Genomic DNA, 26,338 nt, shown 5'->3' on the forward strand with positions numbered 1-26,338 from the left:
GAAATGGGAAAATATCAAGGAGATGAAATAAAATACATCAATGTGTGTTCGTTGTATCCTTGGATTTTCCCCCCAAGAGCCTGGGATTGCAGGCGGCTAAAACAACGGTGTTAATTTTGAAATGTACATTCGTATTCTTAATGCACTGAATTGCGTACCGAACTAAAAACAAAACAAATCATTTAATCGTGTTTTTATATGTGAATCGCCCCTCTCCGAATTGTCCATTCTCCGAAATGTCCATCCCCGAATCGTCTGTCTCCTAATTGGCGGCATCCAATTGTCTGTCTCCGAATTGCCCAAAATCGAGTCGTAGATGCGCTGTTATGAAACTCGGTTCAGCGCATTTCTCAAGCCGCGTTATTGCTAGAATCAACAAAGACGGTGTATGCATTCTTGATGAGTACTACAACATCATCACAAAATCTGGTCACTGAGACCTATATTTTTATGTTCCACTGGCCTGGGTTCATATCTGAATTATCAAACTAGACTGTATTAGTACCCTATTCTTACAGCAAACGAAAGATGACTGATCTACAGTTTATGTTTGTGTATCAAGCCCATATTAAAATAGGTATTTTACCTCCTGTAACGATATCTGGATATATAAGTTGATTTGATATAATCGATTTATCGGTGAGTTACGATATTTACTCTAGATATAGTGTAAGACGATGAAGATTTTAACTATCGATCTCATAAACTAAAGTATATGGACAGTCCAAAAAAACAAACATTTTTCTTATGAAATTTATATCCCTTTCATTGAAGCGAATAACAATAAATTCGTCACTTTGTGGGTTTCTGCTCGAAATTACTTTTGTTGCTCGATTTCTACTGTTGAACTCTCATTGAAAGTTCTAAAGAAGGTAACATAGAAAATTGTGTGCGTTTGACCTGGTTAACATTTGAACTAATTTGAACGTAGGTACGAACGTTTACATCAGAAAACTGCAAGTTATTCTTGAATGGTACATTGTTCGCTTAACTTCTTTAATTTTCAACAAAGTTCATACTTCTGGAGCAGTTTAATCCCAAACGTAAACATCCCTCTAGTAAAAATATACATACACCGGTTACATTATTGAATAAGGTACATACTTGATCATGTGAAGATGGATCTAGTCCGTTATAAACTTTCTACTGATTTACATCTTTATACAAGACGTTTCGATCTGTGATTTAATTTATATTTTAATGGAAATACAATTATGTTGGAAGCAAAAACTGTCAGTCTGTATTTGTTTGTACAACATCTTGGCCTGTGTTCAATACGTTGGCGGTACAGGTAGATATTTTAAAACTATACTGTTTCAGTTTGGGACTTAACTGCTAAAAAGTAAGAAAAACGTTTTACATTGAAAACATGTGTGAGGAAAAATGTATCACCCAAATTTAACTTCCGATTTTCTGATGTATACTTTCATACCAAAGTTGACATTTGTTCAGATTTGTACCAGGTCATATGCACATAAGTCTTCCGACCGCTACGGTGGCCTAGAGGTTAGAGCATCCGCATCGGAAGCGGGAGGTCGTGGGTTCGAACCCCAGCCGAGTCATACCAAAGACTTACAAAAATGGTACTAACAGCTGCCTCGCTTGGCACTCAACATTAAGAGGTTAGTGTTAGGACTGGTCGGCCTGGTGTCAGGATAATGAGATTGGGTGGGACATCATGCTACATGTCTGCGGCATGATGTCCCAGTGCTAGACATCACTATGAACTGCCACACTGGAGACATCGTAGCGATATGACTGAAAAATTGTACGTTAAAAATCCTAATCACAAACACATAAGTCTTCGTAACACTTTCACTAAAACCTTCAGGGGAATCTGAAGATGGTTATGTTGTGTATATTTGATTTAATTTATATCTGATTTAATTGTTTGTAAGTTTTAGAATCTTTCTATTTTTTTAAAATTTAATTATATGTCAAAATAATGCAGTTCTTTTACTAGGAACTCATACTCTTTCCAGAAAATAGTTTGGCCTTGACTGTTCAATCTTGTAAACACATAAGTCTGACCTTTTAATTCAAAATTAGTAACAGCCACGTGAACAAGTTATTTTTAATATTTTATTGTGGGAATAATAAGGTTGAGATCGAGGCTGTGTTGGATACGTGACCCTCGACTTGTAAATAGTTTTTAGTGAAGTAAAGTAACTTTTATTATCGAAATAAAATGATTGGTTCTTATCAAGGACATACACAGGCTGCGTGATTTTTTATATATTTGTGAACATGATCACGTGACCCTTATCCGACTTTCTGTTTTGTGTAGAACTCAAGTTTTAAACCATCGTTTTAGAGAAATAATCACAGTTTGCTTCTGAACACTGAGACGTAAATGTATTCCTTTTGTTGTGTCATTTTGGGAATTACATTTTAATGTTTATTCGAATTATTTGGATTCTAAAAGATTAATTCGTTTCTCTGGAAATATTATGAGTGCTCATTCAGAATTCTTGGACAAAGAAATTTCATTAATTCAAACACTGGATTATTTCTTGTGTTTCTACAAGGAACTGTAGACTTCAACACGGTACAGGATATAGCATACGTCATCGCATTCCATCTTTGATTCTTCGCCGGGACTCGAACTTGAATTCATTAGAACACTTCAATATTAGGACTTCTTAAATTTTATTCGTGGATTATTCTTGGATTATTTTTGGATTTGATTCTTAAAACCGTAAGTTCTTATTTTGTTTCTTCATTTTTACAGTATTTTTCCAGGGAAATAAATAATTTGTTAATTTTTTTCAAAGCTTGTTGTTTTCACTCTTTCTTGTATCACTGTTTATTCGAGCCGAAACACGTAACATAAGAGTTAACAATAAAATGAGGGAAAAAAAGAAATCCCAAAACAAGCTTGTAAAACTTTCAGGAATTAACAACAAGCATATAGATTGTTTCCATCTACCCACTATATCTACCTAAGGATTAAGAGCATACATATTGTTTCCATCTACTCACTATATCTACATACGGATTAAGAAACATACAGATTGTTTCTATCTACCCACTATATCTGTCGAAGGATTAACAAGCATACCGATTGTTTCCATCTACCCATAATATCTACCTAAAAATTAACAAACATACTGATTGTTTCCATCTACCCACTATATCTACCTAAGGATTAACAAACATACAGATTGTTTCCATCTACCCACTATATCTACCTAACGATTAACAAATATACAGATTGTTTCCATCTACCCACTATATCTACATAAGGATTAACAAGCATACAGATTGTTTCTGTCTACTAATACTATACGTACCGGTTTGGATTCTTCTGGTAAATATTTGTTCCTCATGAATATTTCATGTATTAGTACGCTCCCCCCAATCACGAAGATTTATTTTTTAAATTCCCAGCCCCCTCCAAAAAAGTAAAAAATAAATAAATGGGTGACCTCGAATACGTTCTTGTTCAATACTAGTGAGGACGATTGTTTATTAACCTTTGTTGGTTCAAAAATACAAACTCGAGTGTGTGTATAAACCAGACTTTAGTTACAAACATGAAAGCAATTTTATGTACATGTAGGTATTTATTTTCATTTCCCGATGTAATAATAAAACTTGAATGTAATTTTGACTGATAGAAAAGTATTGCATTTCATTCTTACTGACAAACTCCTGGATAGTTGTATAGTTAGTAGCAGTAAATAGTCCGCCTAAAACAGGCCACTAGAAACTGGACTTTTTACTTTGAATATTTTTCACTAGACACCCACCCACCACCCACACAAAAATGCAAGTAGTGCATAAGGTTAAATTAGAACCCAGGATATGTCTGATTTCGAATCATGTCATTTAAATATATATGTTGTAGTATAGTGTGGATCTCAACAGTAAATTCCCAGGGCAACTTCACAAACCGTGTCTTACGTTGTTTTCAACTGTAATTTTGTCACATATATGACAATATTTCTTGAGATAAAATAGTTTGCCATCCTTCTTCAGTGAAAATCGATGGTTTTGCATTTTTTAAACGTTTTAAATTTTGCAAGTTTTACAGTCTTTAACTAGTAATCTTTAAATACTTTAATACAATGAACACCTTAAAAATAATTGATTTGTATTCATTGTATATTGATTTGAGGTACGCACAAAATCCTTAGAGAATGTTTCGCTGTTTTGATTATCACTGCACCATTATTGCATACCCTGTAATTTTCCGACAATATCCAACTTTCTTTGAGCATATAGGACTCTGTCTTGTCTTCTGTAGGATTTAAAATTTCTCAGAGTCATAGGAAATGACAAAATGAAATTTAAATGATGTTTTAAATTTGTAAATCTGATGAATAAATATCAAATGTCATTATATTTGTCGTGTCACCTACATTGTAACACCATCGTTTGCGTTCGGTTGATTTTTCAGGTCTATTAAAATGTAAATGTACATTTGTCCATTTTGTATTTCATTCTAGGTTGGCAAGAATCTAATTAGATCCATAAAATCTACATAATGGCGTTTCCGTTCTTTGTACTCACCATTAAAGATAAATAGCATATCGATGTGATTTAGTTTCCTTTAGTTTCACTCAGTCTAAATGGTTTGATTTGGTTTCTCATAAGTTTGTTTAATACAGATCGTTCTCCGATTTCCGGTGTATCATACACATTTACGGAATCCAGCGAGAGTATTTGTTTAAACTGCATTTGGTTGATTTTTGTGGATGCGAAAAACTTTGTTAAAATCAATGAATGAAGATGAAAATCTAGACGAAGATAACAGACGGAGATAATGACATCATTTGATGACAGCGTTGTTTTAAAGACAAATGAATCATTTACACAAATATCAACGCAATATGTACCTGCTAATAGAAACTGAAAAAGTATATTAGATACATTTGTAAGTACATAAACAAAAAAAAAAACAGATTATTATTGAACAGATTACACTGGACAACAAATTTTTACAAAAGTCATGTTACTGAAATAAAATTAGTCAATTCTTATCAATTTTTATGTGCTGAACACGAATATGACAGTCAAATTGCAAAATTGGCTCTAGTTTTTTTTGTAATCTGCAAGAAATTAATGTTTACATAACGAAATGCATTCCAATAGTAAAAGGTCAACTGTAATAGCCTACCTATAAAAAATCAAGTCATTGACTACATCTTAGATTTCTTCGCCTGTCTCTTGTACAGCTGTTCGGGAGCATCTCTGAGGAGTGTCCAGCAGTAGTCAGCCAGCATTGTAGTGGACCATTTTCCCTGGTATCTTTGTTCCATTGTTGCGATATCTTGATGAAAACGTTCGCCGTGTTCATCACTAACAATACCACAGTTGCTAGGAAAGAAATCCAAATGGGAATGAAGGAAGTGAATCTTTAGAGACATATTGCAGCCAAGTTTCTTATACTTCATCAACATGTCTTCTACTAGTTCCTTATAGTTTTCTGCCCTAACATTTCCGAGGAAGTTTGTAGAAACTAGGCGAAAAGCATTCCATGCTTGTTTCGCGTCACCTTCCAGCAAGTTGTTGAACCGGTCATCTTTGAAAAGCTCTCGAATCTGAGGACCCACAAAAACTCCCTCTTTAATCTTTGCTTCGCTGAGTCGAGGGAATTTTTCATGCAGGTATCGGAATGCTGGCAAAGTCCGGTCAATGGCTTTCACGAAGTTCTTCATCAAACCTAGTTTGATGTGAAGGGGTGGTAGCAAGATTTTCTGAGCCTCAACCAGAGCTGGGTGTTGGATATTCTTCTCTCCAATGGCTACATTCTGCCTGTGAGTCCATTCCTTCCTCATGTAGTGCATTTCCCTTGCTCGGCTATCCCACTCGCATAAGAAACACATGTATTTTGTATATCCTTGCTGCAGTCCCATTAAAAGGGCAACTACCTTCAAATCACCGCAGAGGTGCCAGCTGTACTTGTTATACTCAATGGAATTCAGTAGCTGCCTTAAGTTATCGTATGTCTCTTTCATGTGGACAGCATACACTACTGGAATAGATGGAAGAATGTTTCCATTGTGCAAAAGCACAGCCTTGAGACTCAGTTTCGAAGAGTCCACAAATAGTCTCCATTCTTGTGGGTCATGAGTGATTTTTAAAGCATTCATGAGGCCCTCAATATCGGAACAGAATATCAGATTACTTTCCTTTCTGAAGAAAGGCTCCAATTGCTGGTGGCGCTTTCGATATGCAGTAATTGTGACATCTTCTTCTAGAAGATTCCATTGTTGGAGTCTTGATCCTAGCAATTCTGCCTTGTTCTTTGATAAGTCCAAATCACGAATCAGGTCATTTAGTTCTTCCTGTGTTATTCTGTGTGGGGTTGATGATGCACCACAGTGAAAATCTGGATCACTGCATGCTGATGGACCAGGAGAAGAACAGGTCGACTCACCTTTGTCTTCGTCAGATGAATCAAGAGAATATTCTGCTGGAGGTTCTGGAATAGGAAGTCCCTCACCATGTGGAACTGGTCTCAATGCAGACGGAATGTTTGGGTAGACTATTCTCGACTTCTTTCGCTTCGTTATTCCGCCGGAAAGAGGAGGAACCAAGCAGAAGTAACAGTCATTTAGGTGGTTGCTTGGCTCTCTCCACACCATTGGGACTGCAAACGGCATTGATGACCTTTTGCAATTCAACCACTGTGAAAGCAGTGTTGTACATGTAGCACAGCATATATGCGGAGCCCAAGGCTTGTCTTGGTCACCAACCTTGCATCCGAAGTAAAGATGATATGCCTTCTTCACTTGAGAATTGATACTTTTCTTCTGGTTGGCAAATGTCACTCCCCCACAAATATAGCAAAAATTGTCCGCGGTATTAACACACTTTCGAGGCATTACTGTTCTTTATTGTACGTAAATGGATAAAATAATAAGTTTTATGTAACAGTAGCTTGAACTGTCTCGCACAACGTCTAAAATATTTTAAATGCTGAACCTATCTGATTGGGTTTTATATAGTACACTGCTTACGTCAGCTTCAGCAGCCGCCTGGCATTAGTATAATAGGCCTACACATGTATAGTACACTGCTGACGTCAACTTACTTCAGCAGCCGCATGGCATTAGTATTGCATTGCATCAGAAAATGATGCAATCAACTGTGGATGATGTGAGCATGATGGTATTATGCAATGTTACATCATTATTCCGGATGTTGCTGCAGTCCTACTGGAGAAATTTACACAGTGAAACATAGAAAATGAGGTATATGAATATCTTCAAAACGAGAGCCAATACAAATTTTTCACGGTTATATTCGTGTTCGGCACACCAAAATACTACAGATTAGGGCCTTTTCAAGTCAGTAATGATTTCACTGTTGACCAGTGTTACATATTTGTATTTATTTTAACAATGTGTAGTTTATAAGCAAATTTCAGTAGCTCGTGTATATATTGATAATTTAGTACTGTTATAGATTGTAGAATGTGTGTAAAATAAACCGTGATAGTTTCTGGCGTACTGGATGTTTTCCGTGAAAAACGAATAATTAAATGTAGAAGGAACTCAGTAAAGCTGTACGCGTAATTTTGAAGTTTGAAGAAAAACAGAATATGCCCGAGCATTGCAAAAACTCCTTCGGTACTAAACTCGGCACTACATTTTTCCTACCACCAACATAGAATGAAGTACAAACATTCCTACACTACGCATACGTGAGTGAAGCATTAAAAGAAGAAATAAACAGCCTACAGTAGTTAAAATACCCAGACATATTCAAGATAGATCAACTTTATTCGATGTTTGTATTCATGTTACGAAACCCAAGCTTCAGGTGGTGTCTCAAGGAAATAATACAGTATGTTATTACTCTAGCTTACGGTCATTATACAGCATGCCGACTCCAAAACATGCATATATCATGCCAACTCAAGAACATGCATACAGCATGCAAACTCAAGGGCATACGTACATCATGCTGACTTAATGACACGGGTCTACATTCTATATGAATCATACATACACGGCATGCTGACTTCAGGACACGGGTCTACATTCTATATTAATCATACATACAGGGCATGCTGACTTAAGGACGCGGGTCTACTGACTATATTAATCATACACACAGGGCATGCTGACTTAAGGACGCGGGTCTACATTCTATATTAATCACACATACAGGGCATGCTGACTTAAGGACACGGGTCTACATTCTATATTAATCACACATACAGGGCATGCTGACTTAAGGACACGGGTCTACATTCTATATTAATCACACATACAGGGCATGCTGACTTAAGGACACGGGTCTACATTCTATATTAATCACACATACAGGGCATGCTGACTTCAGGACACGGGTCTACATTCTATATTAATCACACATACAGGGCATGCTGACTTCAGGACACGGGTCTACATTCTATATTAATCATACATACAGGGCATGCTGACTTCAGGACGCGGGTCTACATTCTATATTAATCACACATACAGGGCATGCTGACTTCAGGACGCGGGTCTACATTCTCTATTAATCACACATACAGGGCATGCTGACTTAAGGACGCGGGTCTACATTCTGTATTAATCACACATACAGGGCATGCTGACTTAAGGACGCGGGTCTACATTCTATATTAATCACACATACAGGGCATGCTGACTTCAGGACACGGGTCTACATTCTATATTAATCACACATACAGGGCATGCTGACTTCATGACACGGGTCTACATTCTATATTAATCACACATACAGGGTATGCTGACTTAAGGACGCGGGTCTACATTCTGTATGAATCACACATACAGGGCATGCTGACTTAAGGACACGGGTCTACATTCTATATTAATTATACATACAGGGCATGCAGACTTAAGGACACGGGTTTAAATTCTATATTAATCATACCTACTCGGTGACGGCATACTGACTCAGGGACACGTGACCACATTTAATATGATATATACACACATACTGACTTAGGGATACGGGTCTACATTCAAAATGAATCATACATGCTGACTTATGGACACTGGTCTACATTCAATACGGATCCCCTACACACGCAGCATGCTGACTCAATGATACGGGTCGATATTCGATATAAAATCAATATATACACAGCATGCTGACTCAGTGATACTGGTCGACATTCAATATAAATATAGACATACAAAACATACTTTGGGGATACGAATCTGCATTCGATGTGAATCCATACATACAGCATGCTGACTTGGGGACTTGAGTCTACACTCAATATAAATACTTGCATACGTATCATGCTATCTCAGGGATACTGGTCTACATATACTATGAATCATTCATACACGATTTCTGACTCAGGGATACGGATCTACAGCCATACTAATGACTGATCAAAAATGGTACTAACAGCCGCCTCGCTAATCGTTCAGCATTAAGAGGTTAGCGTTAGGACTGGTCGGTCTGGTGTCGGGATAATGTGACTGGGTGGGACATCATGCTTGATGTCTGTGGCATGATGCCCCAGTGCTTGACATCGCTATAAACTGCCACACTGCACGCATCGTATCGATATGACTAAAATTGTTAAAATCCGAGAGAGAGAGAGAGAGATTACATTGTACTTTAAGATAATGTAAACATAAACAAACTGACTTGTTCTTTTGACTTTGGTCTCCTTGGTAATTTATCAATATGTTGTTTACCGATGTTTGTTCCAGGACAATTTTTTTTAAAATAGAAATTTAGAATAGTATAGAAACGAGCTTGTTTACGAATTTGAGGGGAAAATGACCCACATTGTGGTTATCTTATTGTGTAGTAGTTTTTATATAAAGGTTGTGATCATCACAATTATTAATTCCTATCTTAACATCAGTATGTTGTGGAATTAATTTTAGGTGTGTTCAGTTATAATTTTAGAGGATTTATTTGTATAAATCATTCGTTGCAATGTGAACGTGCCTATTGACTTTTGGACTATATCATTTTTTTCGGGGGGAATTAGTGTGAATTCATTCATAGACATTCTGGATTATATTATTGTGATACATCAAGACGTTATCACATCGGCACATTCGAGACTACCGGCACATAATCTCATTCAATACTGGAATTCTTCGGAACACTCGAGACTTTTTGACTTGTCAAATAACTTTTAGGATTGTTTGTGCTTTAATTCACAAGCAAGTTCCTTTTAAACTTTATCTTCTGTATTCTAGGGAAATAAATCATTTTAAAACCTTTACGAAACTTATTGATTTCGTTCTTGTTTGTTAGTTAGTTTTAGACCGTAGAGTCGTAACAATATAAATACTCATAGCATGGTCATACCGCATCATAACTTCGAGAAAGAGTTAGAACTGTACATGGTTGGACAAAAACTAGAACTTTAAACTTTGGAAGATTTTCTCCACTCAGTTTCTCACCCTTGTGTGATATTACAATGGAGTAAATCTAATGTCAGTGTAGTATATACATTTATGCCAGTTTGGCTTCCAGTTACAACGCTCATACAGTTTTGACTTTGTTTCGCTCTGGGAATCACAAGCAGATGGAGGAATTGACCATTTTTTATCAGCCACTTTGTAAGTACTGTTTTCTCTTAGTCCTTTTCCTGAGATGAATTATAAGTAATGTTGTCAGCATGATGACAAACAACAATCCAGCACAGGACCCTACCAAGACGGCTATAAAGGATGTGTTGCTTAAATTTAATGGGTTTAACTCCTGATCTTTTGTCGATGTGATCGATTTGGTAATGTTATCATTTTGCTTGGATATTGTAGATTCTATCGAATGGGAATTATAGGTGTGTGGAGCTGATGATGATATCATATCAATCAGGGAGATTAAACTTGAAGCATTTGCTTGACTGATTTTTACTGACGAATTGGAAGTAGATATAACCGATGTAGCTAACCATGTGATGGCTTGGGATGGTGATAGTTCCAACATTTTTGATGGCGACAGCTGTGAATCGTATGTCACAGGCGTTGATCTATGTGAAAATTTCACAGCTGATCTACTGGACGGTCCATCTACCTCAAATGCGATTGCTTGTGAAGACGAATATTCTAAGCTTGTTGAATGCAAAGATTCGAAGAGTCTCAACAAAGAATAAGTACCCATCACTGTTGTTCCTGATTTATGAAGTAACGCTGGGAAATTCATTGGAGAAACGGGAATAAATGAGGAGTCCAGGATCATTTCCGATCTCATCAGATCCCTTGTCATTGACATTGGTGACATAGACGACGATCTTGCCAATTCCAGATTTGAAGGGGAGATGCTTGATTCAGACGACGCCATCTTGGTTTCATTGGTATTCACGTTTGGTTTTACTGCCTCCGTATGTTTCATATAAGCAGTACGCGGTGCTGATTTTGACGCCAGGTTTGCTTTGGTGGGTTGAATAGAATCCGTGATCGTCGATATGAACTGGACTGTTGAATTCATTGTTGAAAATGTGATTTTGCTTGACTCCAATTTAGGTGAAGGATTCAGAGATAAGTAATCAAGTGTATCCAGTGAAGATATATCTCTATCAACAGTTTTGATATGATAACGCGGTGACATCTTTGACTGCATACTTTCATCATTTGTGGCTTTCAACGGAAGCGCACTCAATCCTTGATCAAATTCTTTCCTAATGATGAATGATTGACCAGCAGATGTAGAAACTGTAGATTCAAGTACCGCAGAAGGAAGTGAATTCAGCTGAGAAGAATAGATTTTAAAAGACCTACTAATGGTTGTCGCAATTATTGAAACACTAAGCATGTTTTGAGCACTGCTTTTTGGTATTTGCGATAAAATATTGCTGCTAAAATATCTCGAAACTTTTGTCTCGGTGTCATCCGGACGAATAGAAATCGTATTGCTATGATCGCATTGATGTCCTGGTTTTGATGCAGAAAAACCTGTCCCCATGTCAATTAAATCAGAAGGAATGAATAGACTCGGATCATTTTGTCTGGATATCCCTCTGTTTCCATTTACTTTAGGACTAAAAATGAACATTCGACTTTGGGATCTAAACGAGAGCTGGTCAAAGTAAGTTTCAGATGTTGTTACGAATGCGCTAGTTCTCAGAACAAAAGTGTTATCGCTCATTACTGATTGATGCTTTGTTGTGAACTCTGTACTTTGTTTTGCTGCTGCTGACGATGGGGAGTTATTTCCGACTGTGTAGGAAAGATGGTGACTTCCATAAGTTGTCATTCCAAAATTTCCTTGTGCATGTTCGCTCATTGTTAGATAATGTACTTGTTTTGTGTCAGCCTCGTAGAATGACCTACCTAAAACAGTGTTATTTAAATTCTTACTAAAACGGTATGTTTCATTTGTCGATTGGAAGTAATTGGTTGCGAGGGGTCCCTGAATTTCGGATAATGGGTATGATGTACTTAAGTGTTGAAAGAAAGAGTTTTCCACCACATCAGAATCTCTTACATAACCGGGCGTGGAAGTTATTTCTGATGTGGAGATACGCCCAACACTTAAATATGTTCCGTAGTTTATCACACTCATTTCTAAAAACTCAGAAGATTTACTATCCAGATTTTGGTCTGACATTGGAGTATTAACTGTTTCGCACGAAGAGAAATCGTCAAACCAGTGGTGTTTTCCAGAGGAGTTTTCTGAAAGGGTTGTAATTGTTGTCGTTGAGGTTAAAGCTTCGGTCATTCGATGTGGTGGGATTTGCACTGGGTCACATGAAGATGAATTTTGTAAGCATGTGGTCGTAGACAAGGGTGCAGGTATAAAGAAAGATGATTGTGAAAGCAATGTGTTTGAAACTGGAAATAATGTTTCCATTGTAGAATCAGGTACCGTAGTGAAATGAATTTTTATGTAACTAGTAAAGGGTTCCACATGAATTGGGTATATTTCTGAAGTAGATTTAAAAGCACCGAAGGCAAGAGTTGAAGGTTTAAGGTTAATAGTGCCCTCCGTGGGTTGAAGTAAAGTATACATTTCTGGAACAAACAATGTCTGCGTCATGTCTACGTTAAGTGCTGGTACAGAAGCTGCCACATATGAATTAAACACAGTGAATGACTTCTCAGATTTTGAGTTTAGGGTACTAGTCACACAAACGGGCGAGGTTTGTTGAAACAATACAGATCTTTCATGGACTAAATTCGTCGATGTCACGTCACCATCAGAAAATGCTGCATATATAAACTGTGAAAATGCTGGAACAAACGTTTGTTTACCAACCGAATTTACACCAGCGACTGAAGTCAAATATTTAGAATCAAAGCCTGATGTTGATTGTTGAAGTGACACATACCTGTCATGGATAAATCTCGTCCGCGCCACGTATACGTTGAGTGGAGGTACAGCAGCAGTCGTGGATTCTGATTGTAGAACTGTGTGGTTATACATCCTGCTTACTTCATCATACACCAACAAACAATGCTTTTCTTGGAAATCAAACACCATAGATGAACCTTCGCACATCATCGGTAATGTTCTTCCCTTTAAGCACTGGATATAGTACCTTGACAGCTTCCGTGAAGGCCATGCATACAACCCGTCTGACAGGTTGCCACACATGTCAAAGTTGAGGTCCATTGTATTGACACATAAACAGATAGTGCGCTGAGGTATATAATTACACCTAGCCTCTGATTCACCAGTGTACATACCTAAAAAAAGCAATTAAAACAATTACCATTATTGACTCATAACATTTTTGATGACGAAAAATAAGGTTTATTCGGGACGTTAAAAGCTTAAGGCAAGATTTTTGCGTGTTCCATCGGTCGAAGATTCATTTTTTTTGTAAACTAGGGCATGTAAACTCGGTAGATCCTCGTTCTTTTACGTCTCTCCTGACGTATAAAACTGTACCGGGAGAGTGAGGAGGCACAATTTTAACGTTATCCATACACTTTTTGTTCAGTGTTGGGAGATGAAAAGACGTACTTTCACTGGCTAGACTGAGAGTAGAGAAATATGATTAATTCGGTATAATGTGTTAAGGTTTATATATATATATATATATATATATATATATATATATATATATATATATATATATATCCGTACGCCATGATATTTGAAGGAGAAACAAACGTGTCTTGGTTAAATTTGGGCATAAAAAGGGGAAAACTGTGTTGCTGGGTGCTGTGATGTGCATATATCTACATTTGGAAAAGGATGATAAGTATACTTCATGCTGGAAGTGCAGTGCTGGAAGATGGACCAGTAGGATCCCGTCTCACAGATACTTGATGTTGACTTTGATTAGCTTGGTAAGTATTGCACCTCCAAGCGATACTCTAAGGATGAACGTTCCAGAGCGGAGATCCTTTGGGACGAATTGATGATGTACAGAGACGATGATACTTTTGTGATACCAGTGAGCCATGGTCTGAATAAAATGACATGGGTCAGCGCACAAGTACTTTGACATAAATTACATTTATGGCTATACAATGTTCAAAGGGCTAGAGAAGGTAAATCTTTGCAACCAAGGCAAGAACGCACCATCTACGCCAAAAGGAACACGGCGAACAGTAAATCCTCAAAAGTTGGCGCCCACTGGGTATCGTTCTGGTACATTTCCAACCGACACATTGCTCTTCAACGAGCTTAGTCGGTTCAACTACTGCTAGAACAATCGACTCCAACAGTTGCTATGTCTATGTAGACCTCTGAAAAGCAAAAGCGACACAACTCAGGAAATGAAACTGAGTTTGTTACCATCAACGAAACGAGATCTTGACCCACAAGCTATGGACAGAGCGGGATTGGGTTTATTTTCAGCCATATTCGACCCCAGATGAACGCCAAGTGCATTGACCACTATTCGACTACCCCAACAAACCACGCCCCACTCGCGCGGATTGACCGCTTTCACCGTAACATTCGAACCAAGCTTGAGAAATGGTTCTTAGCTGAGGAAAAGCAACTGTTCTGTTACCCCTCATTCAAAATATTGAGGCATGTAATAACCATAGGCATCCAGGAATCAGGAGGGGGTCGACCAAAGTTGGCCTCACAAACATGAACCAGTTACGACTGGATGATGAGTCTCGTGCAATGCGTGTGGCTTTTCGTGTTCACAGAGTACCCTTAGCCCGGTCTCCACGTTTAAACAGGTGCTGGTAAGCCACATAACGACCGAGTAGCGTTTACCAACCAAAGTGTCCTTCATGGGTCAGCTGGTGTCCCCCATACTGAAAACTGTGTCGGTGTGGACACGTTCACCTTGAAAGGCGTATCCGGGCCCTTGAAGGATTACGAACTGCAAGCCGTGCAGCTTCATATGCTGCACGACATGCCTTACGGGTTCAATCATTAAGCCCGTAGAAGCAACACGAATAAAGCCGGAGCCAGCTTCAGCGAGAAAGGCCCGTGAAGGTTTATCGTCTGGCTAACCCCTTGCACGACGTTTACGCAACCACGATATAAAGCCAGACACAAAAGATGTTGGTTTATGTTCCGTGATGTAACGCCTCAGGTTCTACACATATATTAAGGCCAAGCAGCAGACGATGGCGAAGTCTCCGTCATTCCCACGAAGACAAATATTAATTTGTAAGCTGTTTGTAATTTGTACCTTCGGTGGGAACGTGCACAAGTCAGAAAGCATAGACTCGACGACAATCTGCAGACGTTATCTAATTTCCACCGGTTACCAGATAGTAACCTCGCATCGCGGTATTGATATAATTTTTGCATTCTGCGCAGCTGTTCACTGAGGTAATCGAGACTATTTGGGCGCTTGGGGGAATAAGTGGACCATAGCTCTATCAAAATGTTCGCGTTCGGTGTCAGCTTCATTTGGGATAGCTTTTAAAAGGGTAATTTCAGCTTGCGATGGCGTTAATAATTGCTTCACCAATCATAATATCAAAGGCGGCCATATTACTCTTTGATGATATTAGCAGGCTTTGTGTAATTATTATTATTAATAATTATTATTATTATTAATTATTATTATTTTGCTTTGTGTAATTAGCATGTTCTGCGTCAGGAAGCTCATCACTACGGTGCCTACGTGCGTCGAACCATCTTCAGGGCCAAGTCAATCCAGGTCAATAGGTATTATTTGTATCATGTTTTGAGCAATTATTAAATAACTCACAATGAGGCCGGCAAGAACGATTTCGTTGTGAACAAATCTGAGAGGACTATGGAATAAGGTGGTGTAGTGCGCCTGGTTACTATCGCTGAGATTCTACGCAAAGTTTTTAGTACGCTGTTGGTTTTATCGATAGCAAGAAGAAGATTATCACTATCCAGGGCGTCGGTTGTAACTTCATTAACCTCCATATGAATCGTGGTGAAGAAATATGGGAAATGCCTTCAGTTTGTGTAAGCGGAGTCATACGGGCACCTAATAATACAAGTAATCGTTATGCAGTTCATGTGATTCCTGCTAACATCTCTAGCGAAAGCTTTATCACTAACTTTTTTCAATCTTAGCCGCTAGCACCACTATCATGTGTGAGAGCCTTAAAGATAATGCACAATCGTCGGGGATTTCAGCTAATCTAACCATAGCCAGTTTTTACAATTAGAACTCGCACTATACCTAGCTTAAAAGCGAAAAACAAAGCTGCGTGGGTGCGAACAGACACAGGCAAGGAACACGAGAGTGTCCTTGTGGTTAGCACGAATCGGTTCCGATTGAGATTGAGCGAGGATACCAAGCAGAGCACTAAGGTTACTCACAGCATCCAACCAACCCGCAAGCAGCTAAGAATAAATATCACTCTTTGTCGGAACAACGATCAAAAGTATTAACCCAGGGGACTCTCTGGCACGATGAATGCTACAACAAAAATGTGGTATTTAGCGATACGACCTAGGCGATAGCCTTTCCTTTGATGTATGTAGAGCCTTGTATCACTCGTCTCGCCGGCAAAAAATATATTCGAAAAAGACACGCTCTGTCTCATCACAGTAATTGGCCAGAAAAACCAACAAAATAGTTAGATTTAAAATAGTTAGTCAGATATATTATATACTGCCTTCTTTGGCATAACCGCCGTCTTATCAGTAATCAACGGGAATATGCCAGATAAGCAAACCCCCCACCACTCCGGCTCAATTAAACTTTCACATCACACTGGTTATAGAGGATTATAATGTCGCTATAAGCCAAGATCCAAGATCCTGGAGAGTTTCGCCTGACAAAGATCTGCAAGGTTGAAACTTACTTGACAGAGACTGAAGAGCGTCCCACTCTGTACAATAAGCTGAGGCACATGGTAAATGCGCTTAGTTAAATAGTTAACACTACGCTAACGGCTGTATCTTTTTGCACTGTGTTGCGTGCATTGGAGTATTGTCAACAATCATTGCCAGCCCGATTGTGATTACTCTTGAGATCATGGCTTTAGCTTGTAGTCTGATTTCGTACCCTGGAATTTTATCAGCTGGCGAATATCTATGAAGCCCAAATAGCACAATGAAATTCACATCTTAAAAGAAAAAACGATAAACACAATCGCATACCACATATCTAAGGCACTACGTGACAACACCGTCTCCGAGAAGGAGTCCAAGTTTATCCTTCATGCAGTCAACAAATCCACAACCATGAAAAATTAAATACTTTGGTTGCAATCAACGAAGCGGAAAAAAGAACCAACTAATAGCCCATTGAGAGACGAAGTTTGCGACGAGATCATGAAAATTTCCGCTGGAAATTGATCATAAGCTGTGTGTTGTCTGCTAGAAGGACAGAACCTGCAGAGCTTTCTTACTCAAGGCCGGTTCCATGCACACCTCCATCATATAATAGTGGTTTTCACTAACCCGCTGATGGAACGGAAACAGCGGGAAAGGAAACAAATACCAAAGACACTGTGAAACCTTTGTGGAACAATTGCCTGCTTGGATGCTTTAGTTCTAAACCAAACTGCAAACACAGATTCCACAGCCAGTCACCAAAGACTCAAAGGCATCAAGACAAACGCGTTCGGTGTACATTTTAACCAAAATAATAATTCATAGTTTAAACTGTTATGCTGCGCCCATAGACTCGGCACAATGGTACTATAGGAGGAAGCTCATGGGTGTGTTGCATAGATTATTGCGTGATAATTAAAAAAAAAATACATGCTGAGCTGAGTCAGCAAGAGTTTACAGTTGTACCAGGCCAAGTAAAGAGTTTTTATTTAATAAAAAACGACTATACGCGTGATCAAAGCAACGAAGTAAGCCAAGCGTAAAATCTCAATTTTACGCTTGCAAACAGATTCCATTAAGACACTGACACGCTCTTTGAAACAATCGGATGGACCCGCTTTTCTGTGTGGAGAAATATACGGGAACAGGCAGATAGGAGTTACAGGGTTCATAACTGAATCTCGTGCCGGAAGGCGACGCTTTTAGCTTGTGATGAAATGCATTAGTTCAGCTTGACGAGGGACTCAAATATGACGAGCCATTAACTCACTCGTTGCAGAATCAATTACACCTTCTTGACTCGATTTTGAGTTTTAAAATAGATAGTATATGGTATATGATGAATGGAAAATAAAACACATATACTAATTAGGACCTTTTTGTTGATATGTTATTATTATTATTATTATTATTTAATCAGTGTGCACAAGTAGCTGTTATGATTTACAGTATTTTATGAAGTAATGTTCTACGCGATTTAAACCAAAATATTCGTGCAATCATTTAAAATAGAATTAGAACGATAATCCTGCATCTAATCCATCACGGTGATAGTTTAAACTATCTAAAATGAGGTAATTTCAGTCATTAAAATTAGCTTCATTGAAAAGAAAGAGGGAAAATAAACTCTGAAAAAGTATGGAATCTGGAAGATATTTGTCATGAACCTAGCCTAAAAACAAGGTTAATATGATACTTGTAATTTCATTTAGATATTATTTCTGTAATCAAAACGATGATCCATCTTCAAACATATTTTCCTTCAACGACTCAAGAATATGACCAAGCTCCATGCTTTCATAAACGAAGTAGATTTGATGCAAAACTGAACTCCATTTCATAATTTCATAGGTACATAATTCCCACTTACACGGTGATCTGGGCTCACGTCGTTCTCCGCAGGTGACATTACTAAAATCTTGACAAAGCTTCTCCGTGTCGGAAAAAAGGAAGGGGAAGGGGCAACTCCTATTCGACCACTCATTATCGATGTTACAAATTAAATAAACTTCACAGCCTTCCTTATCAGCGACGGTTTCGTTGACATTATTGCAAGGCTGGCCAACTGATGGTGAACTTTCTGACAAATTTGAATTAACTGAAATGGTAAGAAATACACTTTAGCACACTACTAGTACTAATAATACTACTGCATGTACTACTGCTACTACCACTCCAACTACTAATACAACTACTATAATATCATATCATTGTAATGTTTTATGATGATGACAATGGTTGATCATCATCATCATCATCATCATCATCTATTGAAATGTCTCTAGGAGTATTTTAATTTTACCTTAAATTTCATAGTGCATGCCATTTTTATAGTATCCATTTGGAATTTTTTGAGAATAACAAAGTAACGCGTAAAAATACACAAAAGCAAATCTAACGAAAATTCATAATTATGTCAGCCAAGTTACTCTGCTTTCAAGGAAAGTGCCAAATACTGCAGAAAGGAGCTAAAGTTCTATTTCTTAGTTGAAAACTTATTTTTGTCAAATTTTACAACTTAGGTTTAGGTGCCTAGTTAATTTGTCGAAATCTTTGGATGAGACAGTGCAACTTTGTATAGACCCTTCTGAATGTCTAAAGCTTACTCACTGTCATGGATCTCGCGGTTCAATGTTCGGAATTCTGCACAACATAATTTAAATGCTAATATGATCAAACCGTTTTTTAATTTGTTCGAAGTGTGAGGTTTAATTATGCCACCCATTCTCAGAATTTAGGAAGTGCATGTAATTCTTGAGTACACGTTTTAAAATATCTTGTTGGGTGTGTACGGGTGTTGGCATGTCCTCGTAATTAGGCAGATGTTTATACACAACAAGGCGTAGTAATCCTAAATACATCCGAAGAATAAAAAAGTTCTTCCTTCGTCCTCTTGTTCTAGGAGACAGAGAAAGTACCTTAAAGTCATCAATGTATCAATAAAATAACAATAATCTGCTTCAAAGAAGCCATCGTATCTGCTCATTAGATATCCGTCTTAAGGTAGACATAGATTTTCCGTTTTAAGGTAGACATAGAATTTCCGTTTTAAGGTAGGCATATATATTCCGTCTTAAGGTAGACATATATATTCCGTCTTAAGGTAGACATATATTTTCCGTCTTAAGGTAGACATAGGTGGAAGACATAGATTTTCCGTCTCAAGGTAGACATAGATTTTCCGTCTTAAGATAGACATAGGTGTAAGACATATATTTTCCGTCTTAAGGTAGACATAGGTGGAAGACATAGATTTTCCGTCTTACGGTAGACATAGATTTTCCGTCTTAAGGTAGACATAGATTTTCCGTCTTAAGGTATACATATATTTTCCGTTTTAAGGTAGACATAGATTTTATAGTGCCTGATCAACATATTTACGAGCCGCCTAAAGTCCAGAATTTCTACGAGGCGGACAGTCCTCTATTGAATTGTTGCTATACATTTATTCCCTGCCACGGACAATAATGTCAATCAAATAATCACAGGTGGAAGAGAACAAGATATGCTAACGCTAACCTTCCACCTAGTACATGGTCGTCGTTTTCGTCCAAAGTGCGAAATTCACTTGAATCTAGAGAGTAGATAAACCCATTCACACGTATCAAGGTAACTACGTGAAATCTACAAAAAGAAGCGTCATTGATCTTTCAGATTTTAAAAATTGAATTTGGATTTATGTGTAATTATTTTTGTTGTCATTTATCACTGAAGATAACGATTTATTAAATTTCAAATTGATTATATCTTGATAATGACTGTATATTATAAACATATTTATTCTCATTGACTAAGTTGTTAAACAGCTATGCGGTTAATTAGTAGTGTGATATTTCCTTTAATATTATTTACATGCGGTATCTGTATTAATATCCCCAAACTGACCTTCTAAACAGCATTGAAGTTTCATGCCATGTAAAATGACTCAAGCAAACTCTCATAGGTGATTTTATGATAACAGCGGGCACGCATCTGCGCAATAGCACGGTCAATACGTTCTAATCTACACGTTTGTTGCAATAGCAAGGGCAATACGACATATCTACATGTTCGATGCACTAGCAAGGGCAGTACGTCATAATCTACATGTTCGATGCACTAGCATGGGCAACACGTCATAATCTACATGTTCGATGCAATAGCAATGGCAATAGGCTACGTTTTATCTACACGTTTGATGCAATAGGAAGACCAATACGTCCTTATCTATACGTTTGGTGCAATAGGAAGACCAATACGTCCTTATCTACACGTTTGGTGCAATAGCAAGGCCAATACGTCCTTATCTACACGTTTGGTGCAAACGTCCTTATCTACACGTTTGGTACAATAGGAAGACCAATACGATCTTATCTACACGTTTGGGGCAATAGGAAGACCAATACGTCCTTATCTATACGTTTGGTGCAATAGGAAGACCAATACGTCCTTATCTACACGTTTGGTGCAATGGCAAGGCCAATACGTCCTTATCTACACGTTTGGTGCAAACGTCCTTATCTACACGTTTTGTACAATAGGAAGACCAATACGATCTTATCTACACGTTTGGTGCAATAGGAAGACCAATACGTCCTTATCTATACGTTTGGTGCAATAGGAAGACAAATACGTCCTTATCTACACGTTTGGTGCAATAAAAAGACCAATACGTCCTTATGTACACGTTTGGTGCAATAGCAAGACCAATACGTCCTTATCTACACGTTTGGTGCAATAGGAAGACCAATACGTCCTTATCTACACGTTTGGTACAATAGGAAGACCAATACGACCTTATCTACACGTTTGGTGCAATAGGAAGACCAATACGTCCTTATCTACACGTTTGGTGCAATAGGAAGACCAATACGTCCTTATCTACACGTTTGATGCAATAGGAAGATCAATACATCCTTATCTACACGTTTGATGCAATAGGAAGATCAATACGTTCTAATATGAATCTTTTATACCATGACAGCGTGATCCAAATAAATTTAAAAACTAAATATGTTGATGTGCCTATAGTTTCGAATGTGCTAATGTGCCAAAGGCCCAACAATAAAACTGATTCCACTGCGAATGTTGTGGTAAGAATGAGAAATCCTTAAGTAAACAACTGTATATACATCCCATTTGACTTAAGTTGCAACTACTAATTTCTTGAAACACCCTGTCAACTTAATGGAAAATGTCTTTTCTGGAACTTTCTAAGGTCAGAATCAAGACTGTATCTTTTCCTCAAACTGATGTAAACATGTTTACAATTAATAATGATCTGACTATTTAATCTATGATCACAGAGAAATATGAGCTATTTATTTATATTGTTTACAAAATAAATGGCACTGGTCAGATATACCATTAACTTGATTTTGGACTAAGGTCAGTAACAAAATATAGATATAGATAACATATAATCATGGATAAAAGCAACAAAGAATACAAAATAAAATAATAAAATATACATAACAAAGAAAAGACTACGAAATAGGAACACGGTTTTTCTGTATCGCCTTATCAATACATTAAATGTTTGCTCATAATTCCTTTCAGACAACGGTTAGCTTCAAGGACCCGTTTCACTTGATCCTATATTCAGTATTCACAATCATTTATTTACAAGTCAGTTTTAAACTTGTCGCAAAGGTCACCAAATTTGATATTTGGCTGTAGTCAAACGATATAAATCTGTTTTAAATCTCTTTCTCTCATATCGATATTGTGTTATATTAGAGCGGAGAGGCAAAATTTGAATATCGTGCACATGTTGCTTCGGTTTATCTATGACATCTAACCTGTATTTGTATGATTTATGTTACTTCATTCACTTCCTTATCAAGAACACCTGTCGATTATACGTAAACAGATATAATTTGCGATCTCTTTTTAACAAAACTACAAGTTTGATGGATGGAAAATGCATAACTTCAATTGAAATTGTAACACACGTGGTAAAAATCAAATCCCATTCACATCGTTATAAATCAGCCGGAATTACGTACGGGCTGTTTACTCGATACCATTGTATATATATATATATATATATATATATATATATATATATATATATATATATATATATATATATATATGATAAAACTTAAAGAAAATCTCTCTTTCTCTCCTGATGGTGTTGAACAAGCCAATACATTTCATTCATTTCCAACTAATTACATATATTTCCTGTACTTTATGATACAGATTCAATGTTTTGAATTTTGCTTGTTTGCTTTTGTAATTTTATTTTCCTGCACAATTTAGAACAGTATCCCCGTACATTTAGAAAAAAAAGTAAAATTTAATTTCTCTACTTATTTTTCTTTCATCTTCAAACAAATTAATACAGACAGGACGGATATATCTCTGCGTTTCTATAACTTTGTTCACTTAAACTTAAGGTTAATACAGGCGGGATGGATATATCTTTCAAGTTTATTTAACATGGTTTACATAGGTAATTAATACAGAAAGGATATATATATATATATATATATATATATATATATATATATATATATATATATATATATATATGCGTTTATTTAGCTTTGTTTACATATGTAATTAATACAGAAAGGACAGATATACATGTGCGTTTATTTAACTTTGTTTACAAAGTTTCTTTGAGATTTTATAAGACAATGAAGAACTATGTAGTCCTTGTTTGCTACTGTTACTATTGTTACTATTGCTACTACTATTATTATTACTACTGCTACTATTACTTCAGGTACTATAACTACTACTTCTATTACTACTGCTTCGTTTACTTCTGTTACTATTACTACCGCTACTATTACTACTACTGCTATTAGTACTGTTACTATTACTACTACTGTTATTATTACTACTGTTACTATTACCACTGCTACTAATATTACTGCTGCTATTACTCTTGCTATTATTATTACTGCTGTTACTATTACTAATACTACTAATACTACTGCTACTAATACTACTGTTACTATTACTTCTGTTACTATTACTACTGATACCATTACTTCTATTACTGTTACTTATGTTACTACTACTACTGCTACTATTGCTTATATTACTGTTACTTATGTTACTATTACTAATGCTGCTATTACTTATATTACTATTACTTCGTTTACTATTACTACTGCTACTATTACTTATATTACTATTACTTCTTGTACTATTACTACTGCTACTATTAATACTACTGTAATTAGTATTGTTACTATTGCTACTACTGTTATTATTACTACTGTTACTATTACTACTGCTACTAATATTACTGCTGCTATTACTATTGCTATTATTATTACTTCTGTTACTATTACTTCTGCTACTATTACTACTGATACTATTACTTCTATTACTGTTACTTATGTTACTATTACTACTAATACCATTACTTATATTACTGTTACTTATGTTGCTACTACTGCTACTCTTACTTACATTGCTGTTACTTCTGTTACTATTACTACTGTTACTATTGCTTCTATTATTTACTACTGTTACTATTACTTCTATTACTGTTACTTATGTTACGACTACTACTGCTACTATTACTTATTACTTATTTTACTATTACTGTTGCTACTATTTACTACTACTGCTACTAATATTACTACTGCTATTACTATTGCTATTTTTATTACTACTGTTCCTATAACTATTGCTTCTAACACTACTACTACTAATACTACTGTTACTATTACTTCTGTTACTATTACTACTGATACTATTACTTTAATTACTGTTACTTATGTTACTATTACTACTGCTACTATTAATTATATTACTGTTACTTATGTTACTATTACTGCTGCTACTATTACTTATAATACTGTTACTTCTGTTACTATTACTACTGTTACTATTACTTATATTACTGTTACTTATGTTACTATTACTACTGATACTATTACTTTAATTACTGTTACTTATGTTACTATTACTACTGATACTATTACTTTAATTACTGTTACTTATGTTACTATTACTACTGATACTATTACTTTAATTACTGTTACTTATGTTACTATTACTACTGATACTATTACTTTAATTACTGTTACTTATGTTACTATTACTACTGATACTATTACTTTAATTACTGTTACTTATGTTACTATTACTACTGCTACTACTACTTATATTACTATTACTTATTTTACTATTACTGTTGCTACTATTTACTACTACAGCTACTAATATTACTGCTGCTATTACTATTGCTATTTACTACTAATGTTACTATAACTAATGCTACTAATACTACTGCTACTAATACTACTGCTACTAATACTACTGTTACTATTACTTCTGTTACTGTTACTACTGATACTCTTACTAATATTACTGTTACTTCTGTTACTATTACTACTGCTACTATTACTTATATTACTATTATTTATTTTACTATTATTGTTGCTACTATTTACTACTACTGCTACTACTATTACCGTTGACACTATTTATGCTGCTGCTGTTGCTGCTGCTGTTACTACTTGTACTGCTGCTACTTTTATTATTAGTCACAAGAGCTATAAACTACTATTTTTACTATTACAACAACAAAACCAACCAACATCGCAACCCCCACCCACCATGCTACTAATTCTACGGTATATCTTACCTATACGAATACTGAAAAGGACAACATAAATTAACAGTGTCTTCGCCATTTTGCATGCAAAGTATCCAAAGGTTCTGTTAATATTTCCAGAGCTTACTTATGCCTATTGTTCGAAATGCTATCTATGTAGTTTCTCCTCTTACAAACGTCTGACGTGAAGATACTATTTCTTGGACTCCGATGATGGTTTATCTAGATCCAAATGAATTCGACTGAATAAACTTATTGAATGAATTCTTTGCGTGGGGGGCGACCTTTGAATTCTAGATTAGAACTAAGGCTCTCGTATCCTTTCATTCATTTCATATAAATCATTTGGGTCCCGGACCTATGCTCTCTTTTAGTGCCAATTTACAATCATTTTTTTCATTTCCAGGTGTTTGTCAAATTTCACCTCTGTTTCAGCTTCAAACTTAAAACTAAGGAATTCAGAATTGTATACGACATAAAATGCTCGTACTTTTTGCAATGCCTAACATTTGTCGGCCGGGAGTGGGTGGTGGGTTAAGAACAGTGTTAGAATACAACTGAATGTATATGCTGTGAGAATATTTCTTGTTGTTGTCTTTCCCAGGTGACAAATTTAATGATTACCCAGAAAAACAAACCACCCTATCATGGGTTGTTCTCAGTCGCCTGCCAGTATTAATC

At 36.5% G+C, this 26,338-nt stretch overlaps 1 protein-coding gene across 1 annotated transcript; it reads right to left on the reverse strand.

Annotated features, from left to right (window-relative positions):
• Positions 1–10,313: 10,313 nt before the first annotated feature.
• On the reverse strand, positions 10,314–25,807 carry LOC149788607 (uncharacterized). The gene is made up of 3 exons (XM_089975736.1): positions 25,688–25,807; positions 18,962–19,189; positions 10,314–13,592 (listed from the first exon to the last, which is right to left on the reverse strand). Exons 1-3 carry the CDS (start codon positions 25,734–25,736, stop codon positions 10,513–10,515), a joined length of 3,357 nt encoding a protein of 1,118 aa, XP_089831862.1. The 5' UTR covers positions 25,737–25,807; the 3' UTR covers positions 10,314–10,512.
• Between the last annotated feature and the right edge of the window lie 531 nt (positions 25,808–26,338).

This window comes from Sinohyriopsis cumingii, chromosome 11 (genome assembly GCF_028554795.1).
Source record: "Sinohyriopsis cumingii isolate HCF-2022 chromosome 11, ASM2855479v2, whole genome shotgun sequence".
NCBI lineage: Eukaryota > Metazoa > Mollusca > Bivalvia > Unionida > Unionidae > Sinohyriopsis > Sinohyriopsis cumingii.

Excerpts from the sequence above, each read along its gene's own strand:
- LOC149788607 (XM_089975736.1), bottom strand. The coding sequence starts at position 25,736 with ATGGCGAAGACACTGTTAATTTATGTTGTCCTTTTCAGTATTCGTATA. Across the intron at positions 19,190-25,687 it reads CCTTTTCAGTATTCGTATAG|TTAATTCAAATTTGTCAGAA; the intron begins GTAAGATATACC and ends TTACCATTTCAG. Across the intron at positions 13,593-18,961 it reads ACGTGAGCCCAGATCACCGT|GTATGTACACTGGTGAATCA; the intron begins GTAAGTGGGAAT and ends TGCTTTTTTTAG.